The 24,412-nt window shown below is 37.7% G+C and overlaps 1 protein-coding gene across 1 annotated transcript in view; it reads left to right on the forward strand.

The window, feature by feature from the left end:
* NRXN3 (neurexin 3) overlaps positions 1–24,412 on the forward strand; it is an 876,168-nt gene that overhangs the window by 612,344 nt on the left and 239,412 nt on the right. Inside the window, 1 exon segment of the mRNA XM_056493583.1 lies at positions 18,926–19,107. Within this exon segment, the coding sequence (XP_056349558.1) occupies positions 18,926–19,107 (182 nt within the window).

A 24,412-nucleotide genomic window follows, 5' to 3' on the forward strand; every position in this document is an offset into this window, starting at 1 on the left:
TGCAGATGGAAATTATTCCATGTTATATTTTTATCTAAATTGACAATGTGTGCAGAAGTGGCCTGTCATATCTTAGAGATTTCACAAACAGATGCTTGAGCAACAGAAGATTATACTTCCCATGTGAAAAATACAGGGTTATATTTCCTCTGGCTGTCAGAGGTCTCTCTGAACTAAGTCTTTGTTCTCCTGTTCTGTAGTCTTTATTTGTATCTTTGGGAAGAAGATGGGATTTAGATAACCTTTCTGGGGACAATGGGACAGCAGCAGAACTGTCTGATATATTTGTAAGGCTTCTAGTAAGGCAAGAAACAGTGGTTGAGCCTGTTCTATGCCATGCAGATAACTTGGGTTTTAGTGCAGGTGCTTGAATTTTATGTCTCTTGCGGACACCCCACAAATTAATTTTCTGTTTTGATATGGAAACAATTTTTGTTGTTCTCTCATGAAAAGCTCTACAAATGAGTTGAAAAGGAAACCTTTGAGTTAAAATGAATTCAGCAGTAGCTAATTAGGATGTTCTAGACCATTCTGCTTTAGGGCTCTGTGGTATCATTTCCAGTTCAGTGCATTTTTGTATGCACCCTTTCTTCTCTTGAGTAGTCAGCTTTTTTGACTGTAATTTTTGTAATTATTGTATAGCTTGTTGCTTCTACTAATTCTTATGGAAAGAATGCACTTGTAGGATAACATAATGTGGATCCTGGTGGTAAGATATAGTGCCTTAGTGGCAAATGCCCTCAGGGCTCCCAGTCTGAGCAGCAGGCAGCAGAGGTTAAGGGTTTGTATAGCAGTTATTTTAGTCCTACTGAATCTTTAAGGTCAAGTTTTTTGGTTCTGTTGATTTTATGCCTTCTGGTTTATATTCAACACTAAAAATTATGCTTTTACTTGGTTTTAAAAAAAGACAGACCTCATAAACATCAAAATGCTATATCAGCTTTGCTTGCACTTGTGCCACTGGTAGGTCAAGAGAATTTTTTTTTCCTCCCAGTGATATGTAACTGCTTTTAAGAGAGGTTAAAGAGCAGCAGATGTCCTGTTGCATATGTTTGGAAGGATAAGACTTATGAAGGCATGATTGTGATTTTCCATTTTTTCATCTTCAGTGCTTGTCACTCTTATCTATTTATTACTAGGTACTCTTCTGCGCAACTCATTCCACGAAAATGTGTTGGTCACTTCTATTATTGGAACTTCTTTCTCATCAGAAGCTGCAACTCTGATATCAGCATAGGTCCCTATCAAAATGGGTGAGATATTGTAAGGAACAGACAGTGCTTTTTAGCTTTCACACTTTTGAGCATTGAGTTCTGTCAAAAACAATTATCAGGAAATATCATAAATGCATCATAGAGTTTCTAAACAGAAACATAGCAATGTGGTTACACAATCCAATTTCAGATTGTCATGATGGTCTCCTAGGCCACCTTTGGGAATCCCTCTGTTGGAATCCCTGATTTTTTTCTTTGCTGTCTCACTGATTTTATGGGGCTTAGTATATCACAGGGAAACAGAGATGTTGTGCTACTGCACTTCCTGATTTAGTCTGCTAGGAATTGCAGGCTCTTCCAGAAGTGTGGACCACTGAGGTGCTTTTCCCTGATGGTCAAATATGAATGGTATTTATTCTTTCTAAGCACTATGAAATCATAGAAAGAAAAACATATTTAAATTAGACAGTGTTGTTATGAATCCATATTGGAAATTATTATTGCATTTTATAAATCCAGCATAATGCAAGTGTTTTTAAATAACAAAAAGGGGAAGGTGATCCCAGCCTTTCTTGGAATTCACTTCAACAAAATATGTCTGAGCAAGGTCTCTGAGCTGACATGCTAGCTTTGTGCAGTGCTGGGATTTGTTTCCTTGGGGTGTATTGGGTTAAATGAATTAAATGCAAGCAAAGAGCAAAAAGAAATACAAAATACTTTTTGTCTGTTGTAAGCTAGTTGTGTGGTAGTATGTCTCAAAATTCTTGTTTATAAGAATTTATCATGTTTTATTGATAATTGTTTTCCAAGAAATCAGGAGTGATAGAAAAAAATATTTCTTAAAAAAAATAGAAGGTTAGGTTCTGTTTCATAACATGCTTTTATTACAGATTGCTGACAGTCATTCACTGCCCTTGATTTTTTTATTCCATTTCTTTGTGTGGCAGCACAGATTTGAAAAGGAATGTATTATTTCCTTTTTTCCTCTAGTTTCAAATGAGACTAGAAAGTCTTCTGTCTCTGGGGATATTAGTACAAAGCATGTGATTTCCCACATTTGACTGACATATGGCTTATCCAGTCAGCCTGTAATAATCCTTTACACTTGTCACATGCTTTCTGATACCCACAAACATATGCCTTCTGGACTACTAACTGCTTGAAAATTAAAAAAAAAAAAAAAAAAAAAAAAAGATGTTGCAGCTTGTTTGAGTATATATAATGAAATTCCCAGAAAGATTTTCTTATTCTAAGGTAATTTGATTTGGGTTTTTTTACTTCTTCCATATGGAAAAATAGGGAAAGAGAACAGTGTTCCTTATTCTGATCTTTGTGTCCAGCCCTCAGTTCTGCACTCTGTAGTACAAAAGGAAAACTGCTTCCCTGCACATAATAAGGATGCTGAACAAGCACTGCTCCATGACATTACATTAGCCCTTAAAGGCTTAGTGCTGTGTCTGTGCAGAACAGAGGCAGAAACTGGTGCATCTGGGATCCATTTGGCAGTTCCCATTATCACTCATGACTCTGATTGCACATCTTCTTGGCAGCCTCACCTGGGAGGGCCAGGAGTGAAAACAATTCAAAGGTGAACTTGGTTCTCAGCCCTAGAAATTCATGACTCAGTAGCAGCAGTGTTGGAGGCAGTGTAGTTGAAACTTGTGTGGCTGTTCCCAGTGATAAATCTGCCAAGCAGATGTCCTTATTCAGAGCCATGTCAACCGAGACAATTTCAGCAGTTTTAAATGTGCTAGCAAAGAAAGACCTTTAAAGTCTCAGCAATGTGCCCTTGTGTGCTCTGCATCCTTTAGAAGGAGTCGGTTGATGAGTTTGTTGTATCCACATGCACAGATACTTTCAGTGTGTTTTATTACATTAAAAAACTATTAAAAACAAAAGAGGCAATTACATAGAAATACATGCATAAAAACTCTTCAAACACACTTCTAGACTGATGTCTAGTGAAAAAACAGCATTAAGAAATATTGAAATAACAGAATCAAGCAACATCCACCTGTCATAAGAACAAGTTGTAATAATCTTTGGTAGTATGTGTCACATTTCACAATGACTTTCATTTTTTCTGTGTTCTCTGAATAAGACAGCCTGGTTCACTTAATGTGATTAAAGTTCCCTAGATGGTGCATCAAAGTTGTGAAGGCTCTTTTCGTCTCTGGTTACAGAACGGGATGCTGTCTTTCTATGGAATTTGTCATGTTATCTTATTGGTGTAAGGAAAAGGGATAAGGATTTGTAATTAAACCAAAAGCATTATCTGATAGGGCAACTAAGCAAAAATCAACAGATTATCAGGGGGTTTATTGTGAGTAAACAGTCAATCATAATGTAGTGCAGTGTTTATTTACTTGCTCTATGTTTTCATTCCATCAACTTTTCTCTAAGCACCCTGTATAGATAGAAGAGGAGAGTGAGACTATGAAATTCATCTAGTGTCCTAAAAAAAACCTGCAGCAAGCACAGGAAAATATTCCATGCACCAAATTCCTTGTGTATCATAGGTCCTTAGGGAGACAGCCATCCCAGCTAGCCCCTTCCCAGGGTGTGAGTGTCTGTGTCTGTATGTTGAAGAGCGACGAGATAATGTTGCAGGAGGAATTGATTAGGAGTAATTTGCCAGGGGAAGGGAACTGTATTGTGAGCTGTCAGCAAGTAATGAAGCAAGGATACCAATTGACAGGTGGACCAAAGCATTTTCAGTAGGAGGGAGGAGGAAATCGGTTCCAAGATGCAATTGCTCTAATTGAAACTGTGAAGAGATAAATGGGGAAAGTTTGCAACAGCTGGAGACTACTCTGAAGGAAAACTTTGAGGGTTTGTTATCTTCTCAGGAGGTCTTTTAGTCACCATGGTGATGCCTCTGGCAGACATCAGCAGGGAGAGAAAAAAAGCAGTGAAACTGAAGCCACAGTCAAACAAAAGTCCCCAAGTAAAAGGTCCCAGACATATGGCGGGAAAATAAAGAAATAAATATTGCTAGTGATGTTCTTTGAACTGCCACTTGAAAAGAATTTGAAGGACACGTCTGAACAGTGCTGATTACAGTTTCTGTGTAAAAATTTCAGTCATTATACAGCTGGTCACCAGAAGCAGTAGGGCTGTACCTGGGGTTTTGGGACCCATATGCACTTCTGGAGGACAGCTTTCTTGTGTGTCCCCTAGAAACACTTCTAGAAAATTTGATTGGGTGCTTAGGCACTATGGCTTTGAAGTGAGGATGGTTATTTGAAACCCTGCTTCAGAACCAGGAAGGGGAAAATAAAAGCATGGAGAGAGCTCATCTTCGTTAGTGCTATGGCAGTGTTCAGTCAAAGGTTGGACTTGATCATCTTGGAAATCTTTTCCAGCCTTAATGGTTCTATAATCATTATTAATTTCCTGTTGCTCTTGATATTCAGCTAACTTCTTTATTTCTTCTTTTTTCCCCCTTCCATTTTCATTGCGTTACTCTTATCTTTTTGCTGCCACTTAAAAAGTTTATCTCCTTTTTCTCTATAGGAATCTTGGAAACATGCTCCTTAGATAAGCTGTGTGTAGCACACATAGCCTTTTTTCCATTTCCTCAGTCAGTCCTTTTAGATGTGGATAATTCAGACTGGAGCAGAAAGGAATTAGGTTAGCCAATACTTTTGTCTCTTTTTCCTTTCAAATTGCAAATAGATTGATATAGTGAGTTTAAGTTAATTCAGAAAAATACATACATTTAAGATGTCTGTGCTTCAACATTATTGACAAGCATGCTGTTGTTGACTAGCTTATTTTATAGTGATGGCAGGCAAAATACCACCATTACATCAAAATACCCTTGGGCTGGTGTGGAATGAACAAATCACTAAATTCTGTTCCTGTACTGGAGGTACAGGATGTTTCTTTATGTCAGGATCTCCTGTAATGTCAAACTGGATGCAAATGAATTTACTAAGGAACAGCAGGAATAGCAAAGGAAAAATGGGAGCTGCAGTAATAGGGTTGTGTGCCTGGAAGCAAGAATAATTTTGTTTCAGAATGCTGGATTGGTTGTCTTTTTAAACAGAAATACTTTTCTTTCAGCTTGTGTTGCAATAGTGTCTAGAGAGTCTGATCAATGGCTGACCTTAAGTAGTATTCATGTGTATCTAGGAACTTCCAAATACTTTTCTTTCTGATTAAGTGCTACTTGCCTTACTCATCATTTCATAATTCACTTCTCATGGGTCTTGTTGAAGATGTATGTCATAGAAGATCTGGAGGGGAAAACATTGCAATTGTTTTCTTTTCTGTATACAGAGAGTAGCCTGGAAGGAGAAATAAACATGAGCACAATAATCTATGATGCTAACGCTGCTGAAGAAGTAAAACCAAGTTTTGCAGTTTAATTGAAGGAAACAACATCTTTAGCCTTTCCCTTTCTAATAAAAAGAGCAATAGCAATATGTTTGCAGTAAGAAAGCATGCTGACATGCAATATCTTGATTTATGTAGTGCTTAGTGATGGAAATCTCCACATCTGAAAGAGAGAGCTGAGCAACAATGGAAATTTATGTTTTTCTGCAAACTTGTTAAGCAAGATGCTGGCATGTTGTTAAAAGTGCAGGAGTGGGGGAGGACTCTTGTATTTCTGTTAGTTGGGTAAGCATGTAAAGTTACTGCTGTCATGAGTCTCACATGAGATTTTTGGAACTTATATTTATTCTTTTTTTTATGCTAGTATTTTCTTAGTATGTTTATTTTGATTCTTTTTTTCATAGAAAATTGTTCCTAAGTGGTGTGAGGAAAAACCCAGTACTTTTCTACCCATGAAAGAGCTTGGTTTTGTAATGTTGCATATAGAAAACAAGTGTGGTGTATCTGCAAATATGATGGAAAATAGTAACTATCCTAGATAGTTAATATTTATTTATTCCTGAGATATCAGCTCCTTTACCAGTGGCTGACAGATCTGCTATTTAACTGGTACTTTCTGACTGAATACAGAACTGTATGTAGACCATAGGTCTTATGATGACTGAGCTCAGCGTGGCTGTAGTTTCTCAGTGTCTGGATTGGTTGGTCTTTCATGAATGGACAAGTAGCAATGTTATTTTGGCATCCACTAGCACATAATCTCTGTTCTTTTCTCTGTAAGGCATTATTTATACCCTCTCCTTGGTGTAGTTCAGCTGTAGATACACCAGGGCAAATGAACTTGCACAGGACAGCCTTAAACTCCCTCATCAGGTATAGCCTAACTTGATGTAACTCAGAAGAGAGGATTTTACATCTTTTACATTGTTTGGCTTCCAGTTTTCTTTTTACCACTGGGTGGTCTAGCTGCTATATAGGCCCTAAAAAGTCTTCAATTTCCTTTTGTTCCATCATGACAGTGACTGGTTGCTGATACACTATGCGTAATGCCAAAATAACTAGACAGAAATGTCCATTACTCTGCTCAACTGTGTGTGGTTTAAGTCTATTCTGACACTGTTATACAAAGATTGCTTTGAAAAAGAAAGATCCAGCCCACCTACTCATGGAATACATTGCCACAGAAATATGTGAGTGGTGCAGGAAGTTCAGATACATTTTGTAAGAAGTGGAAAATTTCACTGGTAGTGACTTCAGTTTTCCAATGATTTGTTTTCCCTATTATTTCCCCAATACATTACAGAAGGTATTATATTTGAATATAAATTAATATGCAAACATATACTGCCTTGAAGTACTGCAAAGAGCATGATTTCTTTTACAACTAAATGTACTTGAATTGAATCACTGACCTAAGATGAATTACTGAGATTTGCACTTGTTGCAAGGTCAGAATGACATTCTCTTTTGCTTATGTTTGTGACCTTACTGTTCTGTTGTGGCAATTATTGTCAGCTTATAAATTCAGCATTCTATGACTTATGGGTGAATCAAATGGAAAGAATAAAAGCCAGAGGCTGTTGCTGAAATATAAATAACTTTGAGGATTAGCAAAAGTGATGAAACTGATTGGGTGCAAAAAGAAATAAATTAGTGTAGAAATGTGTAAAGTACTTCAAAGTACTGTATGGATGCCACCTTTCAAGATAACCTATGAACCTTTGAACAAAGGAGAATGAGCCCATGGAGCAGCCTATACCTCTGAGACCATTGAAAAAAAATTGGCTTTTCCTAGAACTTGCTTTCTGTTCTTTGAACACATTCCAATTTATCAGTACTGAAGGAAAGATATGACTGTTGGAATGACATGTTGAAAGAATTTCCCTGAAGAAACTGCAGCCTCTCAGAGACTTTATGAGTATCTTATAGCAGCATTCACTGATGGAAAAGCCAGAATTCTTTAGTAGTCTCATTCTCTAGAGCAAAGGACCAGAACTAGGAGTTGGATTTGGAGCAGAATACCTTAATCAGAAGATCTGACCAAGTTCCAAGTATGCAACATAAGGGAGCCCATTCAGCTTTGCTGAAATGAAGAAAATATCAGATTAATGAACTGTGAGTCTAGACCCATTCCACAAGAGAGAAAATACTTTTCTGGATTTGCAGGAAAATGGGACATTATGATATATGTAGCACTGGCCATACTTGTACATAACAGGACCTCATATAACTCAGGAGCAGGCTCTGTTCTTTGATTAACTAAGTGGAACAGGAGCTTCTCTTTGTTTTCAGGCCCTTAAATAGATGAAGGAGTGCTTGCAGGTCCTGAGACTGAGTGTTCACAAGGGGAGATCTATTTTTAACAGGAATCTCGAGGACAGCATGTGTGAAGAGAGGAAATTGTTTCTAGGATAGAAGAAATATTAAGATCCGAGAGCCTACATCACACTGTGGCACTTTGATCTTCAATAAGTACAGTGAGATATTGTGAGATACTTGGAGAGGAAATAGGTGGGAAAAACAAAACTGAACAAAACAGTCAAAATGTTATTAATATTTGGGGGGAGGGGAGGGAAGGTACATGCCACATCTGCTAGAGAATTACAGAGCAGTCAGCCTGACACCAGTTTCTGGGAAGATTACTAAGCTAATTTTCCTAGAAGCTACCTGCAAGCACACAAAGGATGAAAACCTTGGAATAGCCCACATATATTTACTCCAGGCTAATTATGCTTGGCCAAACTCATTGCCCTCTGCAGTGACACTGGCTCTGGGGATAACATGTAGGAGATTTTTTTTTCACTTCTACAAAGGCTTTGATACAATCTCCTGCAGTATCCCTATATACCAGCCTTTGAGGTATGGGTTGGGTGGGTGGGAAGTTGGCTTGATTTGCTGGTTGGAAGGGCTGGACTCAATGGCACAAAGATCAGCAAGCAGCTTATGACTAGTGATGCCCCTCAGGGGTTGATGCTGATGCCAGTATTGTTTAATGCATGTGCTGATGACCTGGGTGATGAAACTGAGAGTGGTCCCAGCAAGTTTGCAAATTACCAAACTGGGACAGCCAGGGATGAGCAGCAATTTGGAGGGACCTCAACAGGTTGAAAAAATGCGGTCATAATGATGAATCTTATGAAATTTGACAAAAGAAAACATGAACTCATCTAGGATGGAGGATTCCTGTGCAAGAGATGCAACAGGGTGTGTTCTAACTGAATGGAAGAGAGCAGCTGGGTAGAAAAGGTGTTTAACCATTTGCCTTAGAGTCAGCAATGTGTCCTTGTTTTGGAAAGCCAATTATAGTGATCAACCTTAGCAAGAATGCAGTCAGCTGGCTGAGGGAATGCTTTCCTACCCTGTAGTCAGTTTTGAGACTACATCTGGAATACTGCACTCAAGTTTGGGCTTCACTTGACAGAAGGCCTCAAAGGTGCTGAAAGTGTTGGAAAATATGAGAGAACATGGTTTGTTGAACCCTAAGGGAGAGAGGAAGGAAAAACTGTGGTTGTCTTTAATTAGCAGACTAGAAGTTTATAGATAAGACTCATCTTGGAGATCCACAGAAATAGCATGAAAAACAACAGGCACAAGATAGAATATAGAAAATTGTAACTTAGAAAGTAGGACATTAAAACACTGGAACTGGTTGCCAGTGAAGCTCTCTTTGAGACATTCAAAACTGAACTGAAGTAGTTCCTAAGTAACCTTCTCTCACAGACCTTGCTTTGAGTTGGAGAAGAGGGGAAACTAAATGATCTCTACATGTTCCTTCCAATTATCCAATGGTTCTTTGTTTCCAAGCATTTGAGATGAGAAGGTCCACATGTTCCATGTTTTCTGTGGGAGTATAGACCCGACGGAACACTGCTGCCAGTTCAACTCCATGCAAGGTGCTGGATTGGAAATAACTTTTTGTCCATCTTTTACTGGTTTTATATTGTATTCAGACGGAGGCTTAAAAAAGACCAAACATGAATGATCAAAAGTTTGAATGACTAGGATTTATAAAAATGTTGTCTTTCTGTCTCACCTGCCGAAGAAGCCAGGAGGTAAGTTATTATGTGCTACTTGCATGTTTCACTAGCTGTCACCTGTGGAGCTCTGTAGGATGGGAGTGCTGCAGTTTGAGGAAGAGTGACTGACCCTTAACAGAGGGCTTAAGAGGCATTCCAAGCCTGGAGATGAAAGGATGAGGAACAAATCCTCTGTATTATTGAAGCGTGTGAAAGGCATGAAAGAGCTAGAGGTAAATCAATAGTTTGTATTTACAGCATGGGAGAGAAAGAAAAGATAGACTGGGATTTATTTTTCCAGGTTATTTGAGAAAGATTTTTTTTTTCTCCCCCTTTAGGGAGAACAGAAATCAACTTTACATAGAATTTTATGTCTTTGGCACCCCTGAAAGGTGTACCTGAAAGAAGCTCTTTGCTATGTTGTCTCCCAAATAAATGATGAAGTAATTAAATGCTTTGTTGGGGATGAAGCTTGCAATTCACCATAAAGTGGTACAGACAGAAACAAAAATACTGAGGTTTAATGCTTAAAGATAAAGATTAATGCACATTTGAAATATGAGTGTAGAAAGTATTTATCAATTTTAATCAAAATTTCTCAGTGGGAGAAGAGGTTAAGAGGATACGGCCTACCCATTTTTTGCTATTTCTTCAGCCTTCTTAATTTAACTTCTCTTTCTAGAACTTCTTAACAATACCCATTAAATAACTATATGGTTCACTCACTGTTCTAGGAAGCCCCTTCTACGTGCCTAGCTGGGTGTTGGTAGCACTTGCCACTGGTCTACTTAACATTGTGTGGTGATGTGGTGCATTATTCTCTAATATAATGATTGATTAATTTCAAAGGCTCTTTTTAAGAACTGGACATTTCAGGGCATTTAAGATCAAATACTTGTATAGAGGTGCAAAAGTGTGGCATTAAAGCATAATTTAAAATGTGTAAAAAAAGATAATATCCTTCTCTGCAATGATATTATGGATATTATTTGTAATATTCATAGAAACTTATTGCTTTTCTGCCTGAAGTCACCTTAAGCTTTCAAAATGAAGTGTAGGGAAATCACTGCTGTCATTAGATAGATTTGATCAGCCCACAGACCTTTCATTATCCTCACTTGTGTGACACATGCTATTGCTTTGTGCAGCTGAAGGCCACAGGCTCAGGGCCTCTTAGGTGATGATGTATTTCAGCCAAGATTGTAATGGCTGAATTTCTCAGAATACAATAGTGATGAAAAAAAACTTACAGAGAGTGGCTGAATATCAACTCACAAAACTTACTGGTAGTCTCTGCCAGAGGCAAGAAGTGTTGCATTAGCTAAACTGCCTCATGCAATACATGTCTGATGCTGGTGTGTTCATCATGGCAGTGGGAATTTCTTGGACTCTAAGTCTCCTGAGATTATGGTACTGTGTGCCTGTATCACCCTGCTCTTCTGGATAAGGTCCAGGTGCTCCTTTGCCACTGAATCTCATGGCAGGAGCTGTGCTATGTGTAACTGTAAGACAGAGACACTCTAGGCTGGTGTGAAAATTGTCATGCTGACATGCTCTCTAGTGAAATGATAAGAAGGAACTGTGGTGGATGGCTTTGGAGGCTAAACTTCACCTTTTGCCATGAAGGAAGGTAGCCAGGCATGGGAGATTATATGTCTCCCTTGAGTGATATTACATTTGTAATGTAATACAATGGGATAGCAGAGAATGCTGGGAAAGAACTGATACTAAAGACAAAGCAAACTGGCTGAGGGGAATGAAGTCCCAGGTCAAGGTGAGCTAGTTATTCAGAGCCACTCTGCTTTTTCTCTCCCCTGCTGACTTTCTTCAGATACAGTTGTTCTTGAATGATCACAATCAGTATATCAAAATAAACGCTTTAGAGAGTAAGGTAAAAGGAGTTGCTGGCAAGACTGTAAATCCTCTCATGGAACAAATGATAACTCAGCTCAAGAGCCCTTTTGTCCTGGGAGTGTGGGAAGGTTATAAATTCTCTGGAAGTATCTGTCAGTCGGAATTGCTCTGCATTCATCATGCCAGCCCTCTGCATCATTCATGAATGTCATAAGACGCTAAAGAATTGGCACTTCATGGTGAGAATGATTAAACAACCATTACACTTGTCTTTTACTCTGGCATGGTACTTTTAACAGATTGCCTCTACAAAGTCCATCTCTCCTAGTGGTGGATGTCCTTTCACGGTGGCAAGAAGAGGTAATAGCAAGAAAAGCTGCATATCATTTACAGACTAGTTTCTATGCCCTATTACTAGCTCAGGGTACTTTTGTTTTTACATACCCACTTTGTGACCTTGGGGAAGGTTAGAGAGCCCTGGGAATGGTGAGCTTCCATAAAGGCATTTCTGCTCACCATTGACCTTCCAGTGCTTGTAAAGGATAATGTCATATTTAAGGCAAGATCATAAAGCTCAGAACTCTGAATTTTTTTCCTTGATAGACCAAAATGGGCCCCATTTATTCATAGAATACTAGGCTATGTCAACAATAACAACCAGCATGAGAGTTGGTTTTAGAATGAAATTTAGTACCAGGGACCTGAGATCTATTCTGCAGGCTTTTTCCTTCTGAAGTGTTACTTTGGGCTAGCTCTAGTCTGTTTCTGTAGACTAGTATCTTCTTAAAAGCTGGATTGCATCATCCAGTTCGGTTTTAAACTGCAAGATTTTAAGGAGACAAGCTTGTGTGCTTTGAGACTGCACTGATGAGAACCAAAACTTGGCTAGTGGTGATAGATCAAGAAGTTTATTTCAAAAGAATGTTGTTAAAATTCTAATAGGCAGCAAAAAGTTAGATACCTGAAAACTTGCTTCTTTTTCCAAGCTTTGCTGCTAATTTAGCATATTAGATTTGGTTAAACTCTTACTTTCTGAGGCTCTAATGAATACCCAGTAGCTGATACTTCTGGCACAACATTTTTTAGCTATCAAGACTGAAAATTTGGGTATGGCCTCTTGCAATGAGGACAGTGAAGACAGTAAATTTAAACTGTATTTTCTGAGTTGATATCTGTGATTAAGGAAATGTGAGCAGGTAAGTGAGGAAGAGTAAAGGATTGCCTACAGTTAAAACAAGTGAAACCTTGTAGCTCAGACTGGTCATGCAAGGTGTTATGCTACTTAACCTGAAGTGACTAAATGAAGCTGAGAGAACAGAAATTGTCTTTGTAATTTTGTTTTGTTTTTTCTTTGGTTTTGGTGTGGGTTGTTGGGGGTTTTTTTGTTTGGATTTTTTTTTGGTTTTTTTTTTTTTGTTTGTTTGTTTTGTTTTGTTTTGTTTTTTGTTTTTGGGGAAATTTTTTTGATTGGTTGGTTTTCATTGTTTTGGGTTTTTGTTTGCTTGGACTTTTTGTTTTCTTTTAGTCTTTTTGTGAGGATTAACTTGTTATAATGGAATAAATAAAATATAGCTAAAGATAAACACTAGAAAGAGATTTTCTAAAGCAGTATTGACTGGGCTGAGATCAGTATAATAGAATTTTGGCCTTCATCCATCCTGAGGGCTATCTAGGCCAGTTTGTTACCATTCAGATTCTGTAGAACTGTACTGAACTAACATTCCTGTTCTTCCTCCAAGCCCCAAGTGAGCTATGAATCCTGCTGTGCTTCTCCTTCCTAATAGCAGACTGTGTTCAGCTCCTCTGACATGCTGCCTTCTGGGCTACTCGAAGGACATTCTCTCTGTGCACTCTTTTATCAGGAAATACCAAGAAATAAGAAATTGCATCCTGATGCTGCCTCCTCTTTGGGAGCAGAATGCAACTAAGAAATGGTTCCATCTACCTTTATTGAATTTAGTCACAGTTTCATGTAATGAAGTAATGGAGTCTCTTCATAGGTAGTGGATAACTTGACCCTAGTAAACATTTCCTACTGTTCTGCAAGGGTCACAATCTCCCAGACGCTTTTACCCAGAATTTCAGTTGTGTTTGTAGTTTCTTTTGTCTCTTCCTCTGGTGCATAGTGGTTTTAAGTCTTTTGTTTTCTATTTTGTTATAAGTAGCATGGGGAAGTTGGGTTTTGGTATTTTTTTGCAAAATATTTTTCATGCTCTGTAATATGTGGAAAAATAGAAAGACCTGGAGGAATTGTCCTTGTGGACTTTTCCTAGATTGGTAACTGTCATCTAGCTGCATAAAGCTGTGAGGGCTGAATTTGATGGCACAACTGGTCTCTTTACTGAAAGAAATTACTTAAGGATTGAGGGTGGTGGTATGACATAAGTCTGCAAGCAAAGTTGACACTGAGAGGATAGATTTAGGGACAGATTACTGTGCCTTACAGAATGAGAGCTAGGGAGCATGTAATCTATTTAGCAAGAGCAAGTATGGAAAAGATGATTCTTCACACAAAAAAAGGTGATCCTTTTTCACTCAGACTGAAAGTAACACCAGGAGATCTTTAATCCAAACCCCTGCTTGGAGCAAGGTCAGCTGTGAGATCAGATCAGGTTGGTTGGGGTTTTATGTAGTCATATCTTGAAAACTTCCACACACAGAGACTAAAATCTCCTTGGGCAACCTGTTTGCATGTTTGTCCTTGTGAGAAGAGAGCTCTTTCCTTGCTGCAGAGTCAGGTTCTCTCACTTTGAAGTATGGCAGTTGCATCCTGTTCTTCAGCTGTGCACCACTGTGAAGAGCCACCTTTGGCTTTTCCATAACCTCTTTGCAGGTGCTGTGAGACTGCCCTTAGGTCCCCTTGAAGCTGTGTCATCTCCAAGCTGATAAAGCCCCAATCTGTTGGCATTTCCTCACAAGACAGGCACTTCATCCACCCAGCTGCCTTTGTGGCACTTCACTGAGCACGCTCCAGATCCAAAATCAGATGCGTTATTCTAGATGCAGTTTAACAACCACTGTGTAAAGGGGAATAATCACTTCATCTACTAACAGCCTCAAGTCCTGTTAATAGAGTGCAAGATGCTGTAGGCTGCCTGTGCTGGTAGGGCCCACAGCTGGCTAATGTTTAATGTGCTACATCAATGGCAGATTTGTGTGAGTCATTGCAAAGGGTTTGTGAGACATTATGGTGAATGCAAAACTTTTAAATGTATTCAAAGAGAGACTGGATAAGTACTTGAAAAATAGATCTCTTTGGGATTACTCTATAAACAAACCATATGAGGCTGAGTTAATTGATGAGAAGACTCATGGTCTGAGTGCATACTTAAAGGAAATAGGCTTGTTTTACTCTTAGTTTTCCCTGGGTATACACTTAGGATCAATGCTGAAAACATGACAGTGATCCTTGTCTGACCAATCATGTTGTTATAATGGAAATTAACGTATTACTGAAATATTTTCAGTGTTGCAATCTTTTATGTTTAAGCTGGTGTGCCTATGGTCATCTTGCATCTGTTTTAGTCAAGAGCTAATCCCTAAATTCCTTTTGAGATTATAAACATCCCCAACAGCCCTCATGGCAAATTCATATTTGGAAAAAACTTCAATCTTCCTGGTATCCCAGATTTAAAGAAATCCATATTTCAAGCATTAATTATATTGGACCTTGTAGTTCTAGGAACACTCCCTTGCTCTCCTTCTTTTTCTCTTCCAATATTTTTAATGCAGTGTAGCTAATAAGAAGTAACATACTGTCTGATCCAATTGTTGTCTGATGCACACATACTGGGAGGAAAGTGACTTGTATTAATTTGCTGTCATTAAAAAAGACAAACACAGAAAGCAGGCATGATCTGAATTGCTGCTTCTGTTTTCTGGTAGTCTTCCAGCTTTTATAGCTCTTCCTCCTTTTTGTATAGAAGAAGCTTCTTCATATTTTGAAGTGAGAAAGGAATTTCAGTTTCATATCAAACAATGCTTGCTTTTTGAGATGAATATGGTGTTCAATTTCAGTCTCAGAGGGTTTGTCAAGGGAAGAGTGAGCATCCTGAAAGGAAGAAGAGCTAGTTCATGAGAACTCTAAGCACAGAAGCTTGCTTTTCTTTTTCTTTTTCTTTTTCTTTTTCTTTTTCTTTTTCTTTTTCTTTTTCTTTTTCTTTTCTTTTTTTTTTTTTTTTTTTTTTTTTTTTTTGAGGATTACACTGGAAACTCTGCATTTTACAGGGTTTTAAGTTTTCTTTGTTCTTAGGCAATTTAAAGCTCTTGATAAATAAAAGGATGTTTCAGCAGTCATATCATAGAAACTGTTAGGTCTGTCTTTTTCTTTCTCCCAGGAAGGATCCTGTGATGGAATGGTCGAATGAGCCAGATGGTAAAGGTGATTAGATCCTCTGTAACCTTTTTAACCCCCATCTCCTTTTTTTAAATCAAGCAGGTGTTTGTATCGATAGACCTTTTAAACTCGGGGTGTGGTCATCTCTAGGCAATATAGATGTTTCAGCACACCTAGTTTAAGTGATTTCAAGTAAGGAAGAATCAGCTAAATCATCCGTGCTCTTTGGAAGTGTATTGCAAAGCCAGCTGAAAACTTTACCTATTTTCATCATTATTGTTGTTAATGCAGATGGACGCTGTTTCCTTTCTTTGACTGTCCTCAAAATATTCTTTTGTCATTCTTTCACTCTTTTTACTCCTAAGAAATTAATTTAATGAAAATTTGGAGCTGTGAAGCATGTGTGTAGTCTATTTGATGTGGCCAGAACGAGTTAAGTATTAAAAACAATTGTCAGAAACTTCATTTTTTACTCAGTCAATGTGCATCCTTTTGGCAGCATACAGGTTTCAACTGATGTTTTATTGTTTTCATTGGGATGTCATAAACTTTTGGAGTGTAATAAATAGACAGGTGTAATTTGAAAGTTGTGGTTCTCTTTTCTGGTTTGTGCAGTATGTGTTGTTTGCTCCCCCTTAGAGCTGGTGGTCAAAGCATGGATTGTTTTTTGTCAAGTATAGCAAGCTTAAATAAATAAGATGCTGAACTATCTGGTCAAGTAAAGACCTGAGGAGCTACCCTACAGTTGTTTCTCTGACTGGAAACAGAGTGGTCAAATATGGAGTCTACCTTAAGCTGCAAACATATGACCAAGAACCTTAATTTTGGGGCCACTGATCAAATAAGTCTGATCAGATTTCTGGCAAAACTTTCAATCTATGTTCTTAGAATTTACTACTAGAAATTTATCTTAGCAGCCCTTCCTTGCTGCTTTGTTAATCTCCACCTGTGAGGGTGGGATAGCTCTCTATATGCCATGCTTTTTGGAACTGCTTTTTTATTACATGACCAAATTCTGATGCTTCCTGCAGCAGAAAATTTTGTCTCCTTACTTAGTTTCTGCAGATGTATGCCTGATCTCTTCTTTCTTGCTTTCATTCCAGTATTCTAACCTGCATTCCTTTTACATGCCTTTTCTGGTGATGGAAATAGTAAATAAACTGCCTAGTCCAGGTACAGTAAGATAAAGGTCACCATCACTTTTTCTTTATGTAAACTTGGAAAAAGTCCTACTTTTTCTTTTTGAGATTTTGCAGGATTTTTTGAATTTCTGTATAAACTATCAGGTCTCCATTATCTAGTTATCAGAGGCCTGATGATTAAAGGGCTGCTAATTACAGGTGTTATCAAGGTTTCCTTCCTGATGTGAAATGGCTCTTGATTGGCTCATGTAACCTGTGGTCTTGCACAATGTGTTACTGATTTCATTCTTTGACAACATTGCTTCTTGAAAATTACCTAAATTTCAGTTTCCTGCCAAGAATGAAGAGCAAAATGCCATCACCCTTAATTTTCCTGTAGTTGAACTGATAGCTTCTTGTTAAATAGCAGAAAGTTATGATTACTGAGAAACTTGTTAGGACCTTTACACCAGCATATGGAACAGCCTAAGAGGTTAAGAGTTTAAAGCTGAATGAGGAGCCTGAGTCTGTAAAATTATTCTTTCTCAAACAGAAATAGTGTATGTGCACAGTTCCAGAATGCCAGAATGTGCTCTTTTGGTAATTCAGAATTATCTCCTATGTAACCCTGATTTGGGACACATTTGTCTGAATTTACTGAGGGCATGCTCTGTTGGATGTGCACAGGCCTGGAAGGGAAGAAGGAAACATGATTCATTTTCACCCTGTCATTGAGTCAGCTGTTAAGAAATAATTTCATTCCTTTGTGGCTAAGTTTTTGATGTCTGTTTTGGTAATATGTTCTGATATGTGTAGAGGAAGCCTCTTTGGCAATGGAGAAGTGTATCAACTATTTCTACTAATATATAGTATTTATTTGGAATTAAGGTCATAGAGAGCTTTAGTGAAACCCCAGTTTTGTAGGCAGGTGTAGAAATTGCTATTACATGATCCTGCCTGTTTCTGTATCTATCTACTTTTACTCTGTACAGGGTTGTGTGATACTTGTTGCTGATTGGTATGGTGCAAAAAAAAAAATAAATCTTCAGTTGTAGTTTCACCCAGCAATTGCCTGTGCTTTCTACATTTGTTTTAACCTTGTTGCAGTAACAGAAGCTGGTTATTTTTGTTTACTATGCTGTCATCATTGTAACAGTGCTCAGAAAAATGAGGTGCAGTAAGTGCTGAAACATGGAGGTGTATTGTTCATGGCCTGCCTGTAGATTTGGACAGGACAGGAATTTTAGATATACTTTTCCAGAAGCTCAGGGGCCAATTTTATAACTGCTGAGTTATAAAATCTTGCTTCAAACTCAGACTGTTGAGTGCAAGTCAGAATGTGAACTCGAGATGCTTTTGCTTCTCAGCTTGCTCGCCTGCAACAATAATTCCTCACTTGCATTGCTGCCTTCCTCAGCTCAGATGGCCCTCATGAATGTGGGAGGACAGTCTTCAGCATGGGAGAGGCTTGATGTTGTCCTTAAAAACAAGAGCAAGGAACAAATTCCCAGGCTCAGTGGTGAGAAGACAAATGGTGCTGGAAATATGTGGACAAGATATCAAAAAGTCTTATGAAGTCTTGAGAAAAGTATAGTCTCCTACTATGTGTGAATAGTCTTTAGCTGGAGGCAAGTCCAACCTCAAGGAGAAATGTTAAAAGTTTCCTTTGAATCTCCTTATAAGATTGAATCCCATGCTTTTGAAACAGGAGTGGTTTATGGTTTTTCTGCCTAAACAGCAGTGGTCTATCCAGCCTTGTCTGGGGTATTAGCGCTACTGAAGTAATTCATTCTTGATAAACTGTCTTGATAATTTTTCATAAGCTCTTCACTTATCTTTGTCTTAAATGCTGCTTGTATTTATTGAGGAAATAATGATGTACTTCATCAGGCCTGGCCAGCAGGACCAGGACCATTGAATTCACCTCTGTAACTAATGAAAGTATGTGCTTCCTTAAGTTGTTCCTCCTGGAAGTCATAGTATTACCACCAGACTTGGCAAATAAGTAACTCATACGTTTTTCTTTGGCTTTGTGTCTTGTAGCTGGTGCCACGTATATCTTTGGGAAGAGTGGAGGTCTCATCCTGTACACCTGGCCAGCCAATGACAGGCCGAGCACGAGGACAGACCGTCTTGCCGTGGGCTTCAGCACGACAGTGAAGGATGGCATTCTCGTCCGGATCGACAGTGCCCCTGGGCTGGGTGACTTTCTGCAGCTGCACATAGTGAGTACAGACAGGCCCATGTCTCTCCCAGACCTGGGTTTCCCTTAACTGGATATGTGCTTGAAGAAAACTGTTACTCTAGAATACCACGTTTCAAGTTCTGTGCTTTCTGTGCCTTCAATTCTCACCAGGTTAAACTGCCTGTAGTGGCTCTTTAGGGTTTTGTAGAGCTGCTGAATAGGATGCACAGAGAATTAAATCTTGATGCCAAAAGTAATTGGGGAGGGAGGAAACAAACAAAACAAAACTCAAAAGCTTTATGTGATTCAATAGTAGGATTTTTTCAAAAAGTGAATAAACATTTTGCATCAGTCGTAATCTACTTATTCATGTGCACAGTCCTGAATACAGCTGAATTTATGGTGAAGTATTACTATTCTTGGAAGGCAAAGAATAAAAGGGAATGATGGGTTGTTGGTTTTTTCCTCACAAAGAAAGTTAAGTGAGAACAGAACAGATCCTCAAGCTGATATAGCTGCTGCTTGCTTTAGCATGGTAGTTCAGAAGAATAAGAATTTGATGTTAGCACAAGATGGCTTTGCAAGAAAAAAATAGACTTTTGTGAGAACTTGAGAGAAGGAGGTTTTAGGATTATTGAATTACTTGAGAAAATGAGAACACTAGGACTGGAAACACTTGGAGTTTGTTACTTTGTGCAATGCTTTGGGAGGAGAAGAGGCTGTTTGCTGTGGTTTTGTCTGGCAAATAGCCAAGAGGTTTACTAGAGGTAGAGCCTGGTCATGTTACTTGATGTTCAGATTATTTGCAATGTATTATGTATTAATTCGTAGTGGAAGGGAAATTGGGCCGTTTACAAATTTTTAATGAACTGGGGATATGTTGAGGTTTCATGGAACCTTGAAGATGTATGTAAACAGGAAGGAATTCCAGGGACCAGAACAGACCTAATGTGAGTGATGAAGGGCCATAATCTGCTGCTGCAGTTTGCCATATTCAGAATCAAATTGAAGCACTGGGTACATTGTAGGGTGGTTCTGAAACAACCAGACACAATGTTCTAGTACTCAATGCCAGCATTTTAAGTGGTTTTTGTTTTGAATCCTGTTGTAAAATTCAGATTCATTGGAATGGGATAGATATGGCTTGAGCCATTAGACTGTCACCCATTCTGGTTTTTCTCTTTTGTGATATATCCAAATATTTAGTTTGTTTTGTGCTGGAACAAAAATGATATCAAATCCTGGCATTTTTTTAATGTAAACCAGGTTTTTCTTCCTTTCTTAAAAAACAAACAAAAGACCCCAGAAGACTGAAAAAGTGAACAGTGCTAAGCCTGGTTGGAGCTATGTGACTCAGATTAAGTGAATGTGACTTGACATGTCTGAGCGAGGCAATGTATATTCTTCAGGTGTTATATTATAACGTGTAAAATGCTCTCAGTTAACTGGAAAACAGTATTCTTACCTGTGAGGAGAGGTGCAGAGAGATGAATTTGTTGAGGCAGTAGAAAAAGTTGAAGATGGGATCATGTTGCTCTTGGATGCCTTATGGGGTGTTATAGAGAAAATGAAGGTCAGGCTCTTCTTTGTAATAATCAGTGGAGGGAAGAGGGGAAATGGACAAAAGTACCAATGAAAGAAGTTTTAGTTCTGCATTAAGATAAGTACTTGCACAATGACTCTTTTCAGCATTAATGATGAAGCCACATTTTTTTCTCTATATTTCGGACTCAGACATTACCTTTCTCTACCCTTAATTGAACATTTTAATGACTGATTTTTTAAATTTTGCTGAAATTTAATAAATTTTGCTGAATAGACTAAAACAAATTGAACCTGAAACATAAGCTTTCATTAAAAAAAAATAATAACAAAAGAAAATTTTTGCTTTCTCTTCCCAACCAGTTTTGGGGAAAAAAAAAAATGACAATGTTTCAGCTTCTTTCCCATTTATTTTAAACTACTCATGCATGGTGCTAGTCTCAGATTAGTTCAGATATTTAAATAAAATCTACTAATTGTGAATGATATTATTGCTAAAAGTTCCATTGAATGCTTCGTGTGTAGTGAGGCTAATTTTATCGCTGAAGCTGCTCACTAGCAGTAAATATAGAACTAGTTCAGCTTTAATTTCTCTTTTATTTGTGGTCAGAATGGATTAGGAGGATTTGCCAGTCATTCACGAGGAGCAAAGGCATGCTGCTGTGCTCTTCTGGGTATGGTATTACTCTTCATCATATATATATAAAACTGATTCTACCTAACTGTTCAAATAAAGAATGTGGTCTGAGACTCATGCTGTGAAATGCAATAGGAAAGTTGAAGAGGAACTTTTAAAGTGTTATTGACTTCTTGAATGTCTGTAAGACTTATTTATCTCTGGTTTATGGTTCAAAGAAGTAGAAGTGAGTTTATATCAGGATTATTTTGGAAAAAAATGAAATCTGAGGTTAAAGATGCCTCTTGAAATGCCGCTTAAATGTAAGACCACTTAGGATCTCTTAGAAAATTGCATGCAAACTTTTTATGACACCAAGATTTTTTGTAACTATTTGAAAACTACCACATGCTTGTACTGTCATAATCAAAGACTTTGTTCATTTTCTTTTCTTCAAAACCTTCCATTAGGCCATTTTCAGTTGTCAAGAAAAACAAGTCAGCATAGGTAAAATTGTAATAGAAGTGATATAAAGGGATAAATAGATTTTTGAATCAGAGCTATGAAAATATAATAAAATAAACTTTGAAAACCCAACTACTTAGACCATAAAAAATATAAGAGAAAGAGAAAACACTCATTTTAATGTAGTTTGTTTTATATATATTCAGCATGTTGACTTTTTCAGGTGCAATTATATTTAATCATAATAGTAATAATAAAAGTGACAGAGGTTTTCCTGGGTTAGTAAAAAGTCCTGGAGATACCTCTTTTCCTGGAGCCTTTTTAGATATTCCATTCACAGACTCTTTTGGATGCTATTTACTGCATGCTGACCTCCTCACACTTCCCTGGATGTTCTATTGGTGATGATCATTGTTCTCTAATGTGCATCACTAAACTAAAATCTAATCCAAAAGTAATAGTAATGGCTATAGTTTATCAAGGTCTGATGATATTTTAAAGATTGTAAAAGTTGCTCATACTCTTCTAAGGAGACCTTTTTGTAGTTAGCCTGCTTTTTGAATATCATGTATGTTCTGGAGTGTCCATTGTGATCTCTTTCTATTTGTAAGATTTGAAGTCAAAGAAGATATTTTATTTTGAAGTTATATATTTACCTGTTTAATTTACAGTTGTTCTGTTAGAATTCATTTTTTAATTACGAGTCTTTCAGATTTTGTGGAAATTTATTGACTAAGATGTCGGTTTTATATGACAAAAAATTACAGCCTCTGAAACTATTTTCTCTCCTGACTTGCAGTGAAGTATGAGGTGGCAGCCCTGCAAAAATGGATAGCATACCATCCAGATCGATGTTGCATATGAGGCATGAGGTGTTTGTGTGAACAGACTGTAGCACATGGAATGAGAGTGCTGCTAGAGAATCAGATCCCTCCTTGTGATATCTTTTTGTTTTTCTGACAATTCATTCGAAGCACAAGTCCAAACCTATAGCAGGAAATCATCTTCCACAATGGATACTTAAAAAACTGCATGTCTTGAGTTGCACAGGGTTCAATATTTCTGTATATTCATTCACTTTATACCACTACACCTAATTTTTTGTGCTTTACCACCTACCAAACATAGAGATGAAATGGGGAGAGAAACAGCTGCAAGTGATGATGTGTGTCATTTTTGCTGTAATTGTGGAGACAGAAATCATTCATGTGTGCTGCTGGTTTAGTCTGCACTCTCATTTTGCTCTGTGTGGTAAACTGCCATCAACTCTCTGGATCTTCAGAATAGTATTGTGAGACTGTTCTAGTTTCTAAATTCCCCACGAGAAGGAATTTAGTTTTGGGCAAAAATGTTAGTAATTTTGGGATGAGTTTTGCTTAAGTAGATCCAGGCTAGGGAGTATCCATCATTTAGCACCAGACTACCACTGAAGGCTACAGAGTCTGATGTAGTCCATTCTGATTTTTAAGCAATAAGCTTAAGAAAAATATAAGTTTTCCTTGAGTTAGAAATTGAATTGCTAAATGAGAATAAGTATAAATGGATGAAAATGAATGTGTACATTCAGCCATTTATTTATTTTTCAGTTATATTGTGATTGGCCCAAGTCTGTCAATTTTACAGTTGTAAAACCAATTCTGGCTCCTCTCTATGAAGTCTGCCTTCCAAACTGCAGTGGCATCTCACCTGAGCAGATACAGAAGAGGAAGATGATTTAGAATCAGGAGAAGCATAGACACAGGGTTGCCCTTATAACCAGAGGGTATATGATGAACAGAATAACTTAAGGGCTACTCTGACATAACAAATGGAGACAAAATACAATAGGAGTTCGTGTTTCACTTTTCCAAAACCCAGATCTCTTTGATACAAAATATTTCAGCCTTTGCTAGACTAAATACAATAGGAGTTATAACATGGTTACATTTTTGAACCCAAGAAAGAAGAAAGAACAGGGTTTTCTTAAGACTAACCTGCATTATTTTTCAAGCAGTATATCAGCCTGTAGGTGTCAGGCTGTAGACCATGAAAAGAAGTGAGTGATTTGCTTCAATATCCTGTTTTGTATTTTGCTTTATTTTTAGCTGCCTTTACTGTTGTTACAGTTACAGTTTTCTCTTAGGATGATTCACCATGTTAGACCACCTTTTTTATTCTTGTATGGAACCCTAAGTTTGTTCAAGTTAAATTTTTCTGAATATAAATAATGTTATTTACCATATCTTGACCATGTTTACATTGATGTCCTTTTAGAACAGTGCTTTTTATTCTTGCCTTTCCAGAATTTCAAGCAGTGTAAAGAAAATTTTTGAGTTTGACACAGTTCTTGGAGAATACCAGAAGTGGTTAAACAGTTATCAGTTCTAAAGTGTTTAAGACATATCATACCTCATTTCCTTCATGAAACAGCAAAGAGATGTGTACATTTCTCCTAATTTAATTTATAGAAATTATGAGCCTCTACAGATTGGTATAGAACACATATTCAATCAAAGATGTTTTATAGTGAAGCAACCAGTAGGATCAGCAAAAGGTGAAATGTGACAAAGGATTATTTGTTGAAGCAAGAAGTTATTTACAAAATGGCTAAGTGCAGGAGACAACATCTTATATAACACATTTAGCTGAGGAAATGAATAACTAGTGAAAAAGAGTGACTAGACTGCTTGCTGGTAAGGGGAGAGAATTAGGATGAGATTTCAAGCAAAAATTTTTATTGTCT

This window comes from Oenanthe melanoleuca, chromosome 5 (genome assembly GCF_029582105.1).
Source record: "Oenanthe melanoleuca isolate GR-GAL-2019-014 chromosome 5, OMel1.0, whole genome shotgun sequence".
NCBI classification, from domain to species: domain Eukaryota; kingdom Metazoa; phylum Chordata; class Aves; order Passeriformes; family Muscicapidae; genus Oenanthe; species Oenanthe melanoleuca.